Raw genomic sequence first — 15,625 nt, 5'->3', positions numbered from 1 at the left:
TTGTCTTCAATTAGAAAACAATCTCAAACATGAACCTGTAAATGACATTTTAAAAAAAATTTTTATTGGAGTATAGTTGATTTACAATGTTGTGTTAGTTTCAGGTGTACAGCAAAGTGAATCAGTTATACATATACATATATCCACTCTTTCTTACATATATCCACTTCTTTTTTCCCATATAGGCCATTACAGAGTATTGAGTAGAATTCCCTCTGTTACACAGTAGGTCCTTATTAGTTATCTATTTTATATATAGTAGTGTGTATATGTCAATCCCAATCTCCCAATTTATCCCTCCCCGCCTTTACCCCCCAGTAACCATAAGTTTGTTTTCTACATCTGTAACTCTACTTCTGTTTTGTAGATAAGTTCATTTGTACCCTTTTTTTAGAATCCACATATAAGTGATATCACATGATATTTATCTTTCTCTGACTTACTTCATTCAGTGTGACAATCTCTAGGTCCATCCATGTCACTGCAAATGGCATTATTTCGTTCTTTTTAATGGCTGAGTAATAGTCCATTGTATATATGTACCACATCTTTTTTATCCATTCCCCTATCAATGGACATTTAGGTTGCTTCCATGTCCTGGCTATTGTACATAGTGCTGCAGTGAACATTGGGGTGCACTTATCTTTTTGAATTATGGTTTTCTCTGGGTATATGCTTAGGAGTAGGATTGCTGGGGCATATGGTAGTTCTATTTTTTGTTTTTTAAGGAACCTCCATACTGTTCTCCATAGCGGTTGTACCAATTTGCATTCCCAACAACAGTGATTTTAGGGAATTCCATGTCGGCCCCGTGGTTAGGACTCCATGCTTCCACTGTAGGGGGCATGGGTTAGATCCATGGTTGGGGAACTAAGATCCTGCATGCTGCGAGGTGGGGCTAAAAATATACATATATATAAGTGATTGTATATGTATGGACGTGTGTATGTATATATATGTATGTGTGTATGTATATATATGCATGTATAAACACATATATAATCACCTATGACCTTGCTCAACTTATTAATTTTATTGATTTGGAGGGGGCGGATTTTTGTACGTAGATTCCCACATCATCTACAAATAGGGACAGTTTTATTTCTTACTCTGTAATTTGTATACCTTTTATTTCCTTTTCTTGTAGTTTTGCACTGAATAGGGCCTAACATGCATGTTAGTACAATATATTCGTTTAAAGTCACAAAAATCTGAATAAAGTCAGAGACTACATTGGATCATTGGCCTTATCCATTAGCATTTTTGTTTGTGCTCTTTCTCTGAAAATTTCATACATCTTTAGAACATTTTTCTTATTTAAGAAACATTTATTGAGTACCTACTATGTGTCATGTTGTATGCTAGGAATATAAAGCTAAATAATAAACTTCCTGCCTTAGAGAAGTTTACAATCTGCTGGAGAAGTTGGACATATAAATAATCTATAAACCGAAGTAATTAGCACTGTAATAGAAATTTTCTCAGTCTTCATATATTTGTTCTCTCTGCTAAGGGACTGGGAAAGTTTTACTAAGGAGCTGTCACTTGAGCTTAGTTACAAAAGATGAGTAGGAATTTGCCAAGTAAATTTGTGTGAGAAGTGTCAAGGGATTCTAGACAAAGGGAGCTACATGTGCAAAGGCATATGTGTAAAAGTAGTAAAAGAGCATGGTGATATTGAAAAGCATCAGCCAGAACTGGAGTATAAGACTGTGTGCAAGTGAGGAGAGCTGTGGTAAGAGATGTAGGGTGGGCCTTACATACCATGCTGTGAATATTTGACTTCATCCTGTGGACATCAAGAAACACAAAGTTTTTAACCTGGTGGGTAACATAAGACTTTTTTTTTTTTTTTAAGAAAAACTCTGGCAGTAATACAGATGATACACTAAAGATGGAATAACTAATTAGAGGGTATTGCATTTGTTCAGAGGAGAGGTTATGAGGGTCTGAGCTAGGTTAGTGGTGTTGAGAGAGCTGAGGCTGTGAGACTGAGAGGTCCCATCAGCAGGATATGGATTGGATTGATTGCAGGGCAGGAGGGAGATATAGAAGGCTGGTTGTAACATAGGTCTCTTGGTCTGGTCTTTTTGACACGGGACTTGAGAATTGCTGATGTCACTTTCAAGTTTAGACTCATGAGGGCTTGGAGTGTTTCTTTTCAAAGAATTACTGAATCAAAGAAAAGCTACTCACATTTCATGATGTATGCATATATGTGTTGATGTATGTATAGAAAAGAGAGCTTGTGAAAGGTTTAACATGTTTCTCATACCTGGACAGATAAACACTAAATTGTTAAAAGTGGTTTCCTCAGCAAATGAGCTTGGGAGAGATGGATAAGGAGCTTCTCTACTGTTTGTATTTATGTACTTTTAAATTTTTTCCCAATGTGTATTTACTGTCTTTTAAATTAAGCTAAACAATAAAACATATGTCACATCCAACAACGATTTTTAAGAGGCAGTTGTTTCTCAGTTAAAGTTATGAGTACTTGGCTTTCTGTTTTGATGGAACTTCTGTATATAACCTGTTAACAAGTTTTCAAGTGCTTCTCTGTGGCTAACAGTAGGAATATACTCTGTGAGGAATAAGAAAATTTATGATATTATACCTGCTCTGGTAGAGCATATTTTTCTTTACAGAGATAAGAATAACTCATTAAACGATTATATCAAAATAATGGTGAAGTTCAAAGATAGTTCAGTGTGGGTTGGAATAGTAAGGAGGCCAAACTTTGTAGGATGGTAGAAGATTGATTTGGGAGGGGGTTGATTTCAGGTCAGATGAACATTTGAAATGAGGGCATGGCAATGGCAGCGACCACTTTTCTAGTGCCAGAAAGCATACTAACATATTTCTTTAAATAGAACGAAAGAATGAATGTGTTAACTTTTAAATTTTATTTCTTAAAAATTCTTTTATTTTGCCTTCCAGGAGTCTGTCTTGAACTATCGTTTAGATCCTCTCGGCATTGTTGATGGCTTTACTGCCGAGGTAGGGGCGAGTGGTGTTTTCTGCCCCACTCATTTGACTCTTCCAGTTGAAGTGTCATTCTACAGTGTTTCTGATGATAACGCTCCCTCTCCTTATATGGCAAGTATTTTTTAATTGTCTTCTTCTGCTAAAATCAACCATCTTAATGATAAATACCTTTAAGTTTAAAGAGATTTAGTACTACTTTGGTGCAATGCTTGAAAATATAAAGCATTTCCTAAGAGGGGATTGAAGGTTGCATAGAGATGAATATGCCAAAATAACACCCCACAACTTCTTTCTGAGCAAGCTCTAATAACAGATATCCTCTATTACATTTGAGGATTGTGCTGAAAATTCACTTGTTTCCATGTAATATGAAAAAATGATAAAATCTTGATTAGTGACACTGTAATTCCATATTTTGCTGAGTTCACACAAATTCTCAAGTGCTTGCTGGGCACTCTAGTCCTATCAGTGTTGCCTTCACTATGATCCTCATCTCAGTAGAGTTTGGGTAAAGATTTGGTGACCTACGTCTTCTGTGAGGCCCTTTCACCCCCTTTCTCCTGTTTGGTTTATCTTTGGACCATTCTTTTTCCATTCCTAGGGTTCTTTAGAATACTAGCTATTTCTGACTCCAGGCCAATGTTTTAGTGGAGAGTAAAATAGCTAAGAGGAATAAGAGCACTGTCTTGAGCCTTAGGATCCTATAATTTTATCTTTCCCATTTTTCATTCCAGTGGATTTGAGGATGAAATAAGCCCTCAACTGCAGAAATGATACCAAGTCCTGGTGTGTGATTACTATCAGCCCTTTTCCAAAAGACAAGTTAGTGGCTAGCAGTGCAAGTCTGTAAGAAGTTTACACTGATGGTGTAAAATATGGAGTCAGATCTGGGTTTTTATGTTAGGTCTTACTTTGAGAAATACAACTTGCAATAGGCATAGAAATATACAGCTCTGGTCTTGCTACTTGAATTTCCCAGCTTATCCCCTGACCAATTGCTTCCTTTCTAATATCCCTCTCCCCCACCTTCTAGGTTCCTCAAGGACATTAGCAACAATGTCTTTCGTTATTAAAAACTATGAAAAGCAAATTCTACATAATTGAGAAACAATAGAGGAAGAGAAGTTATAGTGTTTTAGGGACCTAAAATGTAGTCTACTCATTATTGGCGTAGTTTGTTCAAGGAAGGTTGTTAAGCCTTATTCCATTCTAAGGGTGAAAATTTTAATCAAGAGTCTGATTGGTGTTTCATACTTTGATCTAAAAAGCACGGTGGTATCACTTATTCAAAGTTTTCTTTTTTCAATAATAATATCACTTGTGGGTCATAATTGTAAAGATGCATAACAGTGGTTGTTATAAAAAACAGAGGCCCAATTCTTCACAAACCTACCCAGTTATCACGTATACCACTTGTTATTCATTTACCATAGAAAGATGTATCCACTTTCCAGTATAATTTTGAAAAAATAACTTAATTTTAGATAATTAATAAAATGGAAAATATCATTGAGATAAGCTCAATACCAGAAAAAATGTGTATCTTACTGGAGTGCTTATAATATTAGAATATAGCTATAAAGATGCCCATTCTGCTTTACTGGGACATCAAGAAGTCTCATTAGTTTCAGGTATTCTGTTGGCACATGGTAATAAAGAATGGAAAGATAAGGTCTAAGGTCATTAGTGTACAGAGTCCCTGATGACCATTAGGGTGAGTTAGAAACAAGTTAAAGAGTGAATTGGCTGAAAGTCAGCTCAAAAACCTATCTTTGAGTGAAATTCATGAGCAAGAGGTAATTTGAACTATGCTTTAAAAAAGCAAAACAACATTAATTCTTGACTTGGTTGACATCTAAAAAAATAAGGTTTAAGAGATAAAGGATTTAGGGGGAAAGTGGGAGTCAGGGCGTGGGATGAACTAGGAGATTGGGATTGACATATATACACTAATATATACAAAATAGGTAATTAATAAGAACCTGCTGTATAAAAAATAAATTAATTAAATTAAATTTTTAAAAAAGAGAAGATAAAGGATTTTATCACTCTGTCTCCAGAAAGCACACACAAATTATCACAGATTATGAATAAATATTGAAAAGAGTCTAAATTAGGTTAAGTTAGTCTATCCTTTAAGAATCTTTCTTACTTTTCTCTGATAATATTCTTTAATAAATTTTCCATTATGTAGTTTTTTTTACTCATTAGGAATGGGTTCCCTTTGCAAATGACCCAGTCCAAATCTTAGACCACGGATCTTTCCTACTGTAAATTAATCAAACTAATCTTATTTGGTAGGGAGTCTTATTTGTATTTTGGTAGTTTAGTCTGTTTTCAAAGGACTGATCATGTTTTGATAAGATAGTACATATCACAGACCAGTGGAGCTGAGACACCAAACCCCTATTTGTTACTCTAATAATAACCTTGGGACCTCTCATGACAAATTATACAAATGACTTACAAGGGTGAAATTTTAGCACAGAGAATCCTGTCTTTGTGGAGTAGAGATAGTACAGGGCTTTGCATTAACTAATACCTTTTAGACTAGCTCAAAGCCATATAAATGTCTCTCTCCAATCCGACGTCAGTGGTAAAAATGTTCTCCAAGTGTTATGTAATATGGCAACGTTTCACTGTTCAGAAACTATTGCACGGTGGAACCAGGCAGAAAGGTCTAAAGCAGTTTTGCCCGTGGCAAATTCATGGTATGACTTGCTTTATGATCATATTAACAGCACTATATATTTTATATATTTTATTGTATTTATAATTAACCAAATTAAGATATACCTCCTTCAGTTTTACTTAGCTTTGCATATTCTCTATTCCCCAGTCACTTGAGAAGTTTTTGTGTAAGATTTTGACCAAATTTAGTTCATCTTAATCTACCTATTCCATCCTAAAATGCCAGAAGAAAATGTATTTTTCTTCTTTATGTTAAATACAGTAACTTTCTAGGTGGAAATATTAATATGCCAACCAATTAAAATAAGAAATTTTAAAAATAATAATACATTTAATCATAATACAAATAAAATTCCAAATACTTTCCCAATCTCTTCAAAATTCCTAACTTGCCATTGCCAATACTAGTCTTATATTGCTTAGAAATTATTGTTATAAAGTGTTGCGTTAAACTTTGAGGGGTTTTAAAAATATCCATATTCTTTCTTTATAAATTGATTTAGTTACTGTTAGTATGTTCTAAAATCTATTAGAATTGTATTGTATTAAAGGAAGTAAGTGTAGGCTTGGTAGTAGATTTTCCCTCACCAGTTTTCTTATATATATTTAGTGGAGGATGGCAAGGAAAAACAGTAATGTATTGCCTGGAGCAATGTGATTAGAAAGGTAGCTATTATTTAGATATATTCTGCTTTTTCTTTCTGGAACTAGGAAGAAGAGGAGCATTATATACCATAGCATTTTTTCATGTAGAGAAGATTATAAGAGAAAAACTATTAAAGCTTCATTACTGTTTTGGTTAGGGATGCAGTTTGTTGATATGCTGTTTTCATGCTTTAAATGACCATGTAATCATATTTGTTAAGAACCACATATGTCTTTCCAGTGCCCATTTCCATGAACATTTCCCATTATTAACATATTAATTTAATATTCTGATTGTCAATTGCTGTTCACTTGGAGATTAGGTATTCACATATTAGAGTCTGGCCTTCCCTTTTACCTTTGTCCACTGCTTTCTACCCCCCACCGCCTCCCCTGGTCTGTCTTTCAAACCCAACAGAGATGTTGCCTGATGGGACAGTCCTGTTTTATATTTACTTTTACATAAGGTTGACATGTTTTGGCAGGTACAGTGTAAAATGATGGGATATGAGTTGTAGAGCATGCAATTATTCTACTTAACTACTCAAAAGAAAACTATTCACCCAGTTAAATGAATCAGCATTTGTTTCTTAAAGCTACCTAAGAATTAAGTATCACAGTCACCACCTGTAGTAATTTGGTCATCCTGGTTATCTAGAAACTTTCACACATTCAATCTTAGCTTCCCGTGTTTTAATTTATACTGTTTGTCATTGTTTGGACTTCTGCAGTAATTACAGCATCTTTCTCAGAAAACTATTTTATATAATATGGCAGTGCCTCTCAGACTTTAATGTACATATGATATCATCTGGGGAATCTTGTTAAAATGCAGATTTGATTTGGTAGGTCTGGGGAGAAGCCAGAAATTATGCATTTCTAACCAGTTCACAGGTGATGCCGATGATGCTGGTCTGTCTCTAGTCAGAGGTCCATGTATGTCTATAACAACTCAACTTTCTGACTGAAGAATTGACTTCATTTTTGGGCAGGACTTAGGATCATTCCTTATTCCTGAGTTTCTGTATGTCCAAAGATCAGTAAATTGGTTTGCTTCATTTCCCTCCTCCCACATGGTACAAGAGAATAATCCTATCATCTCCCTTTATTTCCTTTTTAGTTAAAGAACTTCTCACTTCTGTATCTTATATCTTAATATTAATTTCAAGCAGTATGGTCATTGATGTTATGTATTGTTTATTGAAGCGTCTCTAGGAAGAACAGTAAATTGTTTGCTAGTGAGGTGGGATCCTCACTATTTCACATTCATAGAATGTATCTTAATTCAATGTGAATGTTTTTCCGTACAAACACAATTCTGAAATGTTAGTAATTACACGATTTATTATTCTTATTTTAGTCTTTTATGTATATATATGCATCAGTTTGTACTCAGTTTGTCTTCTTTTATTTCAAGGGTGTGATTACTTTAGAGTCCCTTGGTAAAAGGGGTTATCGAGTACCTCCTTCAGGAACAATACAAGTGGTATGTGTTTTATAGCCTACAATTGCAATAATCATTCTCTCACATACATATAGAACTTAGCCCTTTCTCCTGCTACTGCTGCTGCAACAACTTTGGTAAGTAACAGTGGGGCTGCAGCTTTGTTTGGAGTTTCCCTGCTCTGCCTCAGGAATGACCATTTGGGGACCTCCATAAAAGGAAAGCATTAATAAGCTAATCAAGGTGAATGCTTTAGAAAACTAGTATATGACAGTTAACATAATTTAAATAGAGCTATTTTCAGTATAATTAGAATTTAGATTACCAGTACCTTCTACTTAATATAATAAGCTGTATTGAGATTGACCTATGTAAAAGGAGACCCCAAATATTAGTATTGCTTTGGCAGGGAAACATGGGAAGCAAAATTATATTATCCCTACTGTAACAATTTCTAAAATTGATTTAATGAGACGGTTACACAAAGCAGAAATGTAGCCCAACAGATGTCAGGGCAAAGAATGCCTCTTTCCTTTTGGTCTAGGTGTTGATCTAGTTTTGGCTTAGGAGAACTCTTCTAGCCCAGAGCAATAACCCTTCATCATCCTTGATCTAGGGTTCTCAGAAGAGTAATTTTATATCAAGGCCAGTTTGTGATTGAGTTCATCTCCAGGTCAGACCCAGGATAATCCTGTAAGCGCAGAAGTCTATTACAGTGTTGGCTCTTGCACCTCTTGGAAGGAGTCTAGCTGATATTTGTCAACTATACCTCAATAAAGCTGAAATTAAAAAAAAAAAAAAAAAAAGGTCTAGCTGAGTTCCTCACACTAAGGATCTGGTCTAATTCAGCAAGCCTTTTGATGACCTTTGGGTTCAGTGTGATCAGTGCTTTGAAGGACCACTTTTACTCATCAGCATTGTTCCAGTATAGCGAAGAGTCTGTACATTTGTTTATTTCGTATCGCACAGGAATGAAACATAGTACTAGGCAATATATATGCATGTACGTATTGCAGTATGTACATATGTATAAATTTTACCGAGGAAAAATCACTGCATTTTAAAGTAAGATTTTTATGTTGAATGGATTTCTTGAACTAAAAGAGTGATCATCTTCTGATCTCTTGCCTCTGGCTCTGTAGCGCTTGTCAAAGTGTGGGTCACTGGAAAGCTAGCTATCAGGTGTCATAATAATGAGGCATAAACCCAGAGGCAGCACATTTACCCCTTGTTTGAAGACTACCAACTCTACTGGCTATTTTAAATCTGAAATTTGGGTATGTCTTTCATTCCTTGTATAAATTTAATTATGTATAAACATGGCTTGAACTCCTGGCTTACTAGTTGTTGTGGTTGTTAAATGTATTATTAGCCTTAAGACTCACTAGATTTCAAAAATTGGATCATAATATTGATATATTTCTCATTTTGATTCAGTGAGTGATGTCCAGTGCCACGGATGAGCTTCTGAAAGCATGGGCACCAAGTTACCTATTGATGTGTTGGTAATTTGGTTAAAGTCAAATCAGCAGCTTGGAATTTTGTTTAAAAATTAGTACTTTAAAAAATAATATTCCTTCAGTTATTAATGGCCAAGTAGCAACTGAATTTAATTTCAGTCTAGTATGATATTGATGATGATTAAAAAAAAAGTCTAGTATCACTGCAGTGTTTGAAATGAATCCAACTGTGAGAACATGAAGTATTACTTAGCCTACTTTGTAACTAATAATAATGAACTTTATTTTCTAAACTTGGAAAAATTTCCAAACAAGAAAAGTTCTCTTTTTTGAGAATGTATTTTAAATTTTATAATAACCATATGTACCTGAAACATCACATCAAAGTCTAGTTTTACCAAGATTTTATTTTTTTATTTAAAAAAATTCTATTTATTCACTATTAAAATGTGAGGAAAACTAAAATTCTATTTTGAGCATTTTTCAGTTGACTCATTTTAATAAAGCTAGTGTTTGAAGTAATTGAACTGGAATGTTTTAATTCAGTGAAGGTGTATTTTGCTTAATCTAATGAAACCATTTCTTAAAATATGAACAAGAGTAAATGTTATGTATTATCTATTATTAATATGAGATTTGTGACTAAAGATTTTGATTTGTTACAGGAGCTTTTATTTCTTTTATTTCTGTAAATAAAAAATCTAATTGAACCATTAAAAATATATTGAATATCATTTCATAAACTTCTGAAATTTTATTAACTTTATTCCCCCAAACTGAATTATATCCACTGGGATTAATTTATTATTAAAAAGCCTATTTTATTATTGGCACAATCATTTTGAATCAAATAAACAAATCACTGTTTTTAAAGAATAATTTCTATATTGTTTCTTCAGACCTTATTTAATCCTAATAAGACTGTGGTGAAGATGTTTGTTGTGATATATGACTTACGAGATATGCCAGCCAATCATCAGACATTCCTACGACAAAGAACTTTTTCTGTACCTGTTAAACAAGAAATGAAGAGAAGTGTTAATAAAGAGAACATCCGACATACAGAAGAACGGTTATTACGCTACCTCATACATCTGAGGTAATGTTTCAAATGAATATGAAAATACGTTACTTTGGAAGAAAACTCTAAAATTTTTAGTTTATTTTAAAAAACTGTCATTCTAACTAGACGAGTGCCCCTTGGAATTTGCTTAACTTCAACACTCTTTATGATATGCCAGGATGCAGAAAACACATGGCATATCTTCCTTCAGTCATTACTACTTGTTGAATTAGGGGAGTTTTCATTTATAGCTGTGTAATGGAAACTATTTTATAGCAAAACAATGCTAATATATCTGGGGGAAATGAAACACAGTTTTCTAAACCAATGCTGTCCAATATAATTGTAATGCGAGCCATATATATAGTTCGATATTTTCTAGTAGCCACATTAAAAAAAGTAATAAGAAGCAGAGAATTAATATATTTTATTTAACCTAACATATTCAAGTGTTATAATTTGAATATGTAATCTATATAAAAATTATTAATGAGATATTTACATTCTTTTGCTGTACTCAGTTTGAACTAGCCACATTTCAGGTGCTCAGTAGCCACATGTGGCTTGTGGCTGCTGAGTTGGACAGGGAAATTCTTAACTTTCATGTATTCATTCATTCATTCAACAAATACTGATGTGTCAGGCATGCTTCTAGACTCTTGGAAACAGCAGGGACAAAATCTCTGTTCTTACACAGCTCATATTCTGGTGATTCCATCAGAAATATATTTTCCTCAAACTTTTACTACCCAGCTAATAGCTCTAGGTTGCGAGAAACCATTTGTTTGCTCTTGAGGTCCATGCTTCCAGCATCGTAGGGTAAGGTTTTAAGCCCTGAAATCCTAGTGTAGTTCTTAAGATCAATGAGCAAGTCTATTGCTTAGAAGAGAACTCAGTAGCCCTTTGCCTGTAACTCTATTTCTAATAATTTTCTGATAAGTCCTCAATCACATCAGTGACAGTAATTCATCTTAGCTTAACTACTTACTCCAAGGAGCCCTATTCATCAGGAGGAGGTAACTTTCATCTCTTTAATCTGTTACAACAGCTGTAGCCATATGTAACCAACATTCGCCAAAAAGTCAACTATCCCAGCTTTTATCATCTCCACATAATGATTAGATACCTTAAATGCTGTAAAGAAACTGCTTTAGAAGGTATGGCATAATTCCCAAAGCTCACCATGTTCTTCTTCAGATTGAGTAGGTGAAAAACTGCAGAAAGAATGAAAGAGTGAGCCAGTCTGACGTCTGCTTTAATATATACAACTGACCACCAGATTTTTCAGTTAATTTGGGAATAAAATCCACAAACCCAGATATTTCTGCTATGCAAAGGGAAAACTAGAGAAATTAACACTAAAGGGTATGTTTGACTATCTGCCAGATACGTTTATGTGATTAAAGCCTCCAACCCCCTGTATTATGCTATAAGCTGTTAGCAGAGGATAGAAACAGTTCCATATACAGCTTTGATAACCATTTTCATTTCACTGCTAACTTTCCTCTTGATTTCTAATGATGATTAGGCTTTATTTAGCTAGCCACTACTGGTGGTAGCAGTCCTTTCTCATCCTGTGATTGTCTCAAAACTTGATAGTTTTCTGTGGTGACTTTCCAAGTGTGGAATCCATTTTAATGTACTCAAAATTGTAGGAGGGCAAGTTGTGTGAAATGGGTCATTCTTTGTAGCTAGAAGATGCCCAAATGTAGTATAATTGGCTGACGTGAACTGAAAGTGCATACTACAGGTAAGGAAAGGTGCATGTGCTGTGGTGTCAGGGATGTAAAGTCAGATTGCATGTGAAACCCAGATTTACGAAAAGAAGCACCTCTGTCATTGTAAGAGGGGAAAAGGAGTATGGAATGTTTAGGGATAGTGAGGGAGAGGCACTGAAATAGCAGCGAGTGCTTTGGCAATATAAGACTTTAAATATCTTGTTAAAGAGGCACTGTTAATATTATAGCAAGACTTCTTCCTGCTTTCAAAATTTAATTACTCAGGTTTGTTTTAAACACTGATTCCCTGAAATGAAGCATCTTTTTATTGTTTCTTTGTTTAGGTTCCAGAGTTCTAAATCTGGAAAGATCTACCTCCATAGAGATGTACGGCTCCTGTTCTCTAGAAAGTCGATGGAAGTTGATAGCGGTGCTGCATATGAACTCAAATCTTACACTGAATCGCCAACAAACCCTCAGTTTTCACCAAGATGTTGATAAAGAGTGACAATTTAAAGTATTTGCTCAGTACCCAAGTTTGAAAGTAAAAAATAGCGTAGAAGGGAGTGTACCAAATTAACAAGCAGGAGAGTGGATCCTCTCCTGTTATCCTGGACCAGTTTTTATGAAAGGATTCCTGGGATGAGATCCACATATTCCAAGGAGACTGGAAACACTCATGTCCTAACCCTTTTTGTACTGTCGAAACCACTTCACTGGACTTGTTGCAAGAGCAAACCACCCCCCCCCCCCCACAGCCCCCGCCACAGTTAGATTAGTGTTTACACGTTTCATTTCTCAGTTATTTAATATTTAATGTTCTCCTTACTACTCAAGTGATGTTTGTCTTTAGTGTTCTAATGTAGCACAAATCCTATGTAAAATCATACTATGTATTTTTGACATTAATGTTGAAATCTGAAATATATGCACAAGTCTTTTAATTTTGTGTGATGTGTTTTAAGTACTATTCATTTAAGTTATTGAAAATGAGAATGAAATGTTGAGCTTCTTTCAAGATTAACGCACTATGCAAGCATGCGTACTTTTTATATCTCCCAGGTTTAGTTTTTACAAAACCCCATCCCGGTTGCTGTCTCACACAGTAGTCCTTTGACATGCTGTATCGGCAGTGCAATGCGGAGTAAGCTGCTTCACATTCCCTTAGCAAGTTCAGATCATCATGCCCATTCATATTCCTTCTAGAACCCCTTATCCCCAAAACAGTTCTATTTTTTCCTTAATCACTACTACAAAGGCTTTATGTTAAATTGCTGTCCCATTCTAGATAACTTTTGCAAATTGTTGAAAGAATATGTACTTTGAAAACAAATTAGTATTTATATTGTAAATATATGCAAGAAACAAAGAAATGTGTATTTGGCTTTTATTTTTAGATGAGACATTTATGTGATTGAGTGAATTTCTGGTACCGATCAGACAGTTTCTATTCTAGCTTTACAGCTGATAAGAAGAGAGAGAGATCTTGAGCCTTGTACCAATTTATCACTTTCTCATTCACAGTCACATGGAAGGCATTTGGCAGCTGGGAAAACCACTGAGTAAAGGAACATGATTGAGTGCATCAAAAGTCTTCCATCCATCCCCCTCAGAAAGAGGAGTGGTTTTAGATCTTTGTACAGGGACAGTGGGCAACAGCAGATCAGATAACAAGGCACAGATACTGGGAATGCTCACACAAAGCCGTGAATGCAGGTTAGAAAATACATACCGTTCAAGTAGGCCAGACCCAGGAGACCTGGGAGTCTAGAACCAAGTGAGCAGTCTGGAATTTGGGAGATGGGAAGGTCTTTATTTTGGCACTCACCTAAATGGATAGACTATACAAGGCATGTAAGAGTGTGTGCCTGCAGGCTGTGGGGTGGTCAGCAAGAAGTCTCTTATAAAGTCCTTTTGAAATACCAGCTTAAAGAGAAAAGGCTATTTATACTCCATGAAAAATAAAAAAGTTTTCAGTGGCACAAATTTATAAAGGTTTGTTTTTAATCTTTAGGTGTGTGGTAACAACATGGAATTAGGACCCATGAGGTTTGGATTATAGTCCTAGCTCTAATGGTATCTGATGGAACTGACCTTTCTGGCTCTGAGTGATTGAGAAAATGGGGTGAGAGTATCATTAATGTGTCTTCTCTTCTTAAAGTGTCATCTAATTATTGGAATACGTATTTCAATACATGTATCTAGACTTTTAAAAAAATTTTTATTGGCATACGGTTGATTTACAATGTTAGTTTGAGGTGTACAGCAAAGTGATTCAGTTATACATACACATATATCCACTCTTTTTAGATTCTTTTCCCATATAGGCCATTACAGAGTATGGTAGAGTTCCCTGTGCTATACAGTAAGTCCTTATTGGTTATCTATTTTATATATAGTAGTGTGTATATGTCAATCCCAATAGACTTTTTATATACATTTGACAAAAGTCAATACTGATAATTTTATATAAAACTCGGAAAATACCAAGTATTTAAAACATCAAAATGCCTTTATTTAATTTAAAAAAGTGTTATTGCTGCTTTAACCTCTCTAGTAATCCAAAAATTAATGATGTATGTGTATGCAGGTGTCTTTTTATGTGGACACGACACTGCAATCTTTCTAGAATTACTTCTAGTACTTGGTTTTCCACCTTTCTGGGCATTTGAAAGAAAATTTCCGGAAAATGACTGAAGCAGCTGGATGCATCTTGTGCTCTTCCTAGCAAGTTTGTGCAAGGGAAACAAGTGCTGACATTTTGTCCATCTACTTCTTACGGCCTTTTTTGTCCGTGTTCTTTTTCCCAGTGAGGTATGGTGACACAGCACCTGTCTGCTCTCGCTTGCCCTGGCACTATCTCTATCATAATGGTTCTTTTTCTACCCGTCTTTTGTCATAGGCCAAGACTTTACCACACTTCCTATGTGGCTCCTCTTTGTACTCACAGATTATGTCACTACACTGAGAGTTGGCTTGCAGGTAAAGACAACCGACACTGCTACCTGTGGTAGATCATAGAGATCTCCTCACTTACTGCAGGCTCACTTGGCAGTTTTGCAGACTAACAAAATGAGTGATAACTTCTTTTTAAAAGGAACTCCAGGACACAAGTAACCTCCGGAAAGTCCTTGGAGATTTTCTTATCAGAAGAGTATGAAAAACATTAATAACAAGTGATGACAATGGGGACTGGCTGGAAGGCACCCAACAGAAGGTTCCCTCTCCTGTCATTTTACCCCACCAGGTCTCTCTCATTCCCAGAGGGTTAGAGAAAGGAAGCAATTTCTCCTTCAGAAACTTCATCCTTGGGATCCCCACTCTCCCTAGTCAGTTTGTGAGTGAAGCAATGATTTGTTTTTAAATTTAATTTTTTAAATTTATGCAATGCATGTTTACTATAAAATTTTTTTACACTACATAGTTATGTAAAGTAAATGTGAAAGTCCCTCCTTCCATCCACCCTTCTAGCTATCACTTTACAGATGTGGTGGCTCTTAAAATTTTAGTATATAAGCGCTTCCCTGGTGGCGCAGTGGTCGAGAATCCGCCTGCCAATGCAGGGGACACGGGTTCGAGCCCTGGTCTGGGAAGATCCCACACGCTGCGGAGCAACTGG

At 35.4% G+C, this 15,625-nt stretch overlaps 1 protein-coding gene across 4 annotated transcripts in view; it reads left to right on the top strand.

The window, feature by feature from the left end:
- The window catches only part of ATOSA (atos homolog A), an 86,331-nt gene extending 73,033 nt beyond the window's left edge, over positions 1-13,298 (top strand). For 3 of the 4 annotated variants that reach the window (XM_068551753.1, XM_068551752.1, XM_068551751.1), the window contains 4 exons: positions 2,938-3,096; positions 7,739-7,807; positions 10,125-10,324; positions 12,351-13,298. In XM_068551753.1, coding sequence (XP_068407854.1) covers positions 2,938-3,096; positions 7,739-7,807; positions 10,125-10,324; positions 12,351-12,504 — 582 coding nt within the window. In that variant the 3' untranslated portion in view covers positions 12,505-13,298. Of the gene's footprint in view, positions 1-2,937; positions 3,097-7,738; positions 7,903-8,907; positions 8,924-10,124; positions 10,325-12,350 lie in introns of those variants that run through there. The other variant, XR_011075086.1, reaches the window with a different exon arrangement.
- The last annotated feature ends 2,327 nt before the right edge of the window (positions 13,299-15,625 follow it).

The sequence above is a fragment of the Eschrichtius robustus genome, chromosome 1 (genome assembly GCF_028021215.1).
Source record: "Eschrichtius robustus isolate mEscRob2 chromosome 1, mEscRob2.pri, whole genome shotgun sequence".
Classification (NCBI taxonomy): Eukaryota; Metazoa; Chordata; class Mammalia; order Artiodactyla; family Eschrichtiidae; genus Eschrichtius; species Eschrichtius robustus.
This window is presented reverse-complemented; position numbering and strand designations above follow the sequence as displayed.